This window comes from Anoplophora glabripennis, unplaced genomic scaffold (genome assembly GCF_000390285.2).
Source record: "Anoplophora glabripennis isolate ALB-LARVAE unplaced genomic scaffold, Agla_2.0 scaffold489, whole genome shotgun sequence".
Lineage (NCBI taxonomy): Eukaryota > Metazoa > Arthropoda > Insecta > Coleoptera > Cerambycidae > Anoplophora > Anoplophora glabripennis.
The window spans coordinates 348,061-354,388 of NW_019416572.1; the positions used below are offsets into that span (position 1 = coordinate 348,061).

The 6,328-nt window shown below is 36.7% G+C and overlaps 1 protein-coding gene across 1 annotated transcript; it reads left to right on the forward strand.

The window, feature by feature from the left end:
- Positions 1–2,225: 2,225 nt before the first annotated feature.
- Positions 2,226–5,210, forward strand: LOC108912938 (stromelysin-1-like). The gene is made up of 2 exons (XM_018718369.1): positions 2,226–3,027; positions 5,086–5,210. Exons 1-2 carry the CDS (start codon positions 2,226–2,228, stop codon positions 5,208–5,210), a joined length of 927 nt encoding a protein of 308 aa, XP_018573885.1.
- Positions 5,211–6,328: the final 1,118 nt, after the last annotated feature.

Below are 6,328 nucleotides of genomic sequence, written 5' to 3' on the forward strand. Positions count from 1 at the left end.
TTTCGAACGCAACGCAAACATCGCATTTGTCTTTCTTATGCCGATGAAGTGACAAATTCATTTAATCAAATCTTTTTGAAAACGTTACACGAGAAATAATAATAGTTTTATATTTTTCTTGCAAAACTCGTTCTGATACTCTTTAAATAGCTGAGCTTTGGACACCTAAATAGGTTCTATATATGATTTAGTCGAAATAGCGCGGCAATAGTGCGTCTCAAGTTTTGGCAGGAATTTGAAAAAATACTTTCAAATTCTCCATTTCAACATCCTTACGGTGTTCAACTTCATCTATATTTCTCCTAACATAAGAATAACGCACCCATTTTTTTCCGCCACCTCATACCTAATGTCTGTAAAAACATTTTTTTTACAAACGCGAATATGACTGCCACCATTTCTTAAATAGAACTCTGTAGATTTTGACCTCCTTGACACTTCTGGGCCTTTCTTTCTGGATGTAGATTTCACGTTTGTAAGTACAAATACTTTTTTCTGCCCACTACAGCTTCCACAATGTATCAAATATTGCTTTTCTATCATTTTCTAGTATAAATCTACATTTAAGTACAATCATTATTCTCACTTAGTTTGCAAAAGCAGGAAGGTGTGAGCTCTTGTTTGCCCTTTTTATGTCGCTTTTCCGTGATTCTTCTATTTTTTTCTTCCCATAATGTTCCAATCCCAACTCCCTCATTCGGCGATTTTGTGTTTCTTTTCCATCTCTCACAACACCTTAGTCATTTGCGTCTCCTCAAAATCCGATTATTCTTTCTCGGTTTCAATGTCATTTACATTTTCATGCTCCCCTTCAGTTTCGGCATTATAATGAAACTGGTTTTCAATTTCAGTCACCCGCTCGTACCCGTCTCGGCTCTGCTCGTTCGCGTCTCGACTCGGTCGGTACGTGAACTTGCGCTGTGGTGGTAATCAGCGTTATGGGGAGCTCCGGATCTCCCGTTCCAGTTGGCGCCTCTCTCGTCGACGATGTAGACGCCGCCATATCGGCTTGCTCGTCTTACCGCCATCTCGGAGCGTACCTTCTTCTGAGGATTTTCTTCCATTTGGACGTGTGTTTGATGTTCGCCCTCGTCCTCGTCGTGGTTGCTGCTAATGTGAGACAGCAACGGCGGATCCACCGTACATAGGCGGTAGTTTATTGCGCGTGCACGACAACCATCGGGCGCCACCGCCACTTCCCTCCGAGTCCCGGTGTTCGTTGCAGTTTTTGGCCTCTTGGCCACCGGCGACACCAGGGCGATTTTCGTACCCTGGGGGGTATATCGCTGCTACACGTATTAAAATCAACTTTTGCATTCTTATTTCCTTTATTTCTCTCATTACAATTTTATTGCTATCCATATTTAATATTAATGACGTCTACATTGGAGTATTATTTTTACTTTAATACCAGTCTTAACCTAGCGATTCCGTCATCCAGTTCACTTTCGATGTTTGTCGCGGTTGTGGCCTAGTTCGTTAAGTCGGTTATTCGTCACTCTCAATTGCTCGTTCACGCGAGAGATTTCCTCCTGTATCCCGTATGCTTCCTTTTGGGTCCTTGTGAACTCGCCTTCCGTCATGTCTCTCTCCTTTACCAAATTTTTCTTTATTTTTATGGCCTGTCTGAATATTGCCATATCGGTTTCTTGGCAGAACATACCTATTTCCGTATCGACATGTGTATGCTTCTCGGTGTCGTCGGCTATGATAATTGGGTTGTTCATATTTCCCGTGAACAAAGGTGCAACAAAGTATTTATCTAGTAGGAGGGGTGATGAAATATTTAAACACTGTCTATTTCCTATATAAACACAGGGTTATAGCTAACTCCTAAACAGTGGTTGTTCTCAATTTCTGTGAAATATATAAAATGTTGTGTGTAGTGTTTTTGCTATTTGTGGTAAGGGTGGTGTACACAATAGTCCCCACTAATGTAACAGATTATTTAACAGCATATGGCTATTTATCTAACAACACAACAGATATAACAAGCTTAGACTATTCTGACGCCTTATCAACATTTCAAAAATATGCTCATATAGACGCTAACGGAACTTTAAACAATGAAACAGAATTTATGATGTTAAAACCTCGGTGTGGCTTACCGGACATAGTGTCAGATTTTGTAGCAGCTTCCCAAGCATACATGGGAAAAAAGACGTTTAAATTGGTATTTTCAAGGATCCGCGGCAGGTATTCGGTTAGCGGAGAGGGCATTTAGGATGTGGTCTGTGTCAACTTTAACGTTCAAGAAAATACCTATTATTGACGAGGCGGATATTCTTATACATTACGCCCCACGTTCCCACAATAACCACTGGAAGTGTATGAAAGGAGGTTGTCAGTTCCCTTTTGAAAGTCCCGGAGTAAGATTGGCTCATGCATATTTTCCTATAATCAATGATAAGTGTAGAGAAATTCATTTGGATTTGGAGGAACGGTGGTATGAATGTTTAGAGCCGGGCCCTGCTGGTACAGTAGCTTTACTTCCTGTTCTTATGCATGAAATCGGATACACTTTAGGCTTGTCGCATACTACCGACGTTAATGCTATAATGTATGCCTGGTTCAAAACGGTCTATTCTCTTGGAGAAGACGATGTACATGGCATTCAATTTTTATATGGCGCTCCGTTAAGTACTACTACGCATACCCCGACCACCTCAATACTAAAAGTGGAGTCAATAAACCCCCCTACAACAACAAGTCCGTCACCTAGATTGTGTGACGTTAAGAAACCTGGAAAAATGTTGATAACATCTAATCACCATTTTTATATTTTCAACGGGGAGGTATTATGGGTCGTTGAGTTAAAAAACTATAGCTATGGACCAGCAGTTAGAATCTCGTCATATACGGTTATAACACCTATCGATTTTATTTATCAAAGGCCAAACGAGGAGTTTGTCGTTATTTCGGGTGTTTATTACTATATAGTAGAGTTTCCCAGCTTCCGCATCAAACATGGATACAAAAAGATCCCCCTAACATCGTTAGGGCTAAAAGACGTTGTTAAGGTACACGGTATAGTTAACACATATTCGGGTAGAACATATATTTTTTTATAATTATTATTACTATGCCGAAATCGATGAGTGTACATTTCAGCAGAAAAATTATGGTATGATTACCGAGCTGTTTCCGGGGATACCAGTAGGCTTCAATGGTGTTTTTAGATACACTAATGGAAACTTGTATTTCTTTATGGAAGACCTCTTATATCAATTTAACGGGTTTAAAGGAGCCCTTATACGAGCAGGTCCTTTTGACTTAAGCCTTTTCGGTATCTACTGCACCTCCGATATGCTGCAGCAAATTAGAGACCTTATAAAAACAATACATTGACGACCAAGGTTAACCACACCAGTAATTCAGTAAGCCGATAATACCGTACAAGAATCTTATTAAATCCCATACTATGAGGCCTATGTTTGTCACTTATAGTTCATCTTAAACACTGATATTTCGACTGATTAAAACTGTTCGAATCTTTTTCCGCACCACCCTTTTAAATAACCAGGCTATTATTTTATTATACAAGTATAAAACTACCCACCCAATTGTTTTATTATTGAAAAAGCTAATACATCTGGTAAAACCTGTATAAATATATGTTGATTTGGCTGTATTTAGTGCTGGGACAAAAAACAAAAAACAAAACAAAACATGAGCCTAAACATATACACGTTTATTATTCTGTGGTTATTCAGATACCACATAACCATGGCGTCTAAAATAAACATGTACATGTACATGTACATGGTACATGTCTTTGAAATTAGATATGTGTTTGTACCTGAAATACACTTTCTAACTCTTACGCGGATAAATTTAAAAGTACCTGCCGTCTAGTTATTTTTCTCCGAGGTTAAGTCCAAATTTATAGGTATTGTAATTTACAATATTCATATATTTGGAGATTCCTTAAAACTAACGAGTCCCCTTTGCCTTTCCTCAGTGGTAGGGCATGGAAAAGGTCCGAATGTATTAACCACGAAACTGTGTTCCGTCTTAATACGTTTGGAGTTATTTATTTCAGTTATTTGTTCATTAATATTCCTGAAATAGTTAAGGGATTAATTAGCTACGTGTGATTCCCAAATATCTGTTTATAAATATTTAGAGCACACCTGTATTCTCTTTATATTTAACAACGGTTGTAACCGGGCATTATAAGTTTTTATCCGAATTAATATACCCTAAAGCATTTATAATAAAATAGGTGGTGGTCTAGAACTACAGATGTCTTACGATCCTATACCTTAATCTTATTTGAGTTTGTAACATCAGGTTTTAGTGGCATTTACACAGGTGAATTAATATTATGTTTTATATGTTTAGCATAATTTATTTTGTCCGATGGGTTATTTTATAATAATTACGTTTTCACACCAATGTTTTCTAAATAGTACCCACGTCTTTTTTTTCTACAAACGCGGCTTTGTACATATTAGACTACCGGTTACCTTTCATTGTTCAACAAGAAACTGGTACGAGTTGTAAAACACTCTAAAACTAGTCATCATTAACAACTTAAATCATAATTTTCGACAATTATATAATTTACTATAGCCCCCTATATCTTAAATTTAAAAATAACCCTACAACGATGGCTGTGATTGATGGTATATAAATATATTGAAATTTTGTCTTACTGTTTGTTCATCAAGGAGGTGTAAAATATTTATTTAAGATAACTCTAACTATCACTAGATTTTTAACTTATCGCTCTACACCATACATTTATATATTTTATTCATGTCTCCATCTTAAATTTAACCACCGTAAGAAAGATCTAACTATCACTAACCCTTTTTTAAATCGTAGTTTTACTAATTTATACATTGCAGAACCTGTTGTAGTTTTCTATACTGTCTTAAGTTTAAATAATGGTCTTGAAAACTTTAATAAAAGTAGTTAAACTTGTTTAATAAATCTGCATTATATTAATCTGAAATTAATTTACACATTTTAAGTTTGAAATCATGCATTTACTATTAACGAACAATTCGGATCAATTAGTGTATATAACAATAGAATATTTCAATTAATACCCCTAATTACGAATATTCTTTTTACTAGATAACCCTCCAGAGGTCTATGACCTCTTACATAGATCGGTGCATGGTATATGCAGCGTCTCGTTCACCGCTACTATCAGGATGTGTCTGCCACTAATTACTGTTAGGTACCCTAAAGAGCCTTGATTCCCGAGCATGAGCGTAGGGGCATTTGGGGCGCGACTGTCTGGTCCTGTCTGGCCCAAGTGTCCCTATCCTTACTATAAAATATCAAATTTTATTCCAGTTATACTGCATAACATGTCGGGGTACGATGCCCACCTATTCGTGCGCGAACTGTGTTCGAATAAAGACAAATGTAATAGCCCAAAGTAAAGAGAAATATAATTCATTTACGAAATACCTTTACATGCACGATTATGTTGGAAATAACGGTAAAATAAAGAAGAGTTTTCTAAAGATGAGGTTTATCGACAGTTTTAAGTTTTTATCCACGTCTTTAGAAAATTTGGTTGCAAATTTAAACGATGATCAATTCGAAGAAACCGTTAAATATTTTCCAGATATCGAACGTTTCAACTTAATTAGGCAAAAAGGTGTATTTCCATACAGTTTCTTGACGGGTCTAGAAAAACTTAATGTTGAAAATTTACCGCGTAAAGAAAAATTTTATGATAAACTAAACGAAACACATATATCGGACACGGAGTACGAGAGAGCACGCCAAACATGGCAAATATTTAGTTGTAGGAATTTGGGTGATTATTCCGATATATATTTAAAATCAGACGTGCTTATATTATGTGATGTATTTGAGAACTTTCGAAAAATTTCCTTGAGTAAATATAAATTAGATCCAGCACAATATTATACGGCTCCTGGACTTGCTTGGTATGCTATGCTGAGACTAACAAAAATCGAGTTAGAACTTTTAACAGACATTACAATGATACAATTTTTCAAAAAAGGTATTCGAGGTGGAATAAGTCGATGTTCCGGGAGGAGACACGTTGTAAATAATACGTTTCTCCCAAATTATAATCCAAACGAGGCTTCATCTTTTATTACATATTTGGATGCTACGAATCTTTATGGGCACAGTATGTCGCAATGTTTACCAACCGGTGGATTTTCGTGGTTGACGGAAGAAGAAATTTTGAATTTTAACGTTATGGATCTTCCTGACGGAGGGCCTTACGGTTACGCGTTAGAAGTAGATATAGAATATCCTAAAGTAATACACGACTCACACGCAGATTTACCATTTTTGGCAGAGAATCACGGAACATATTCAGAGTACTTGA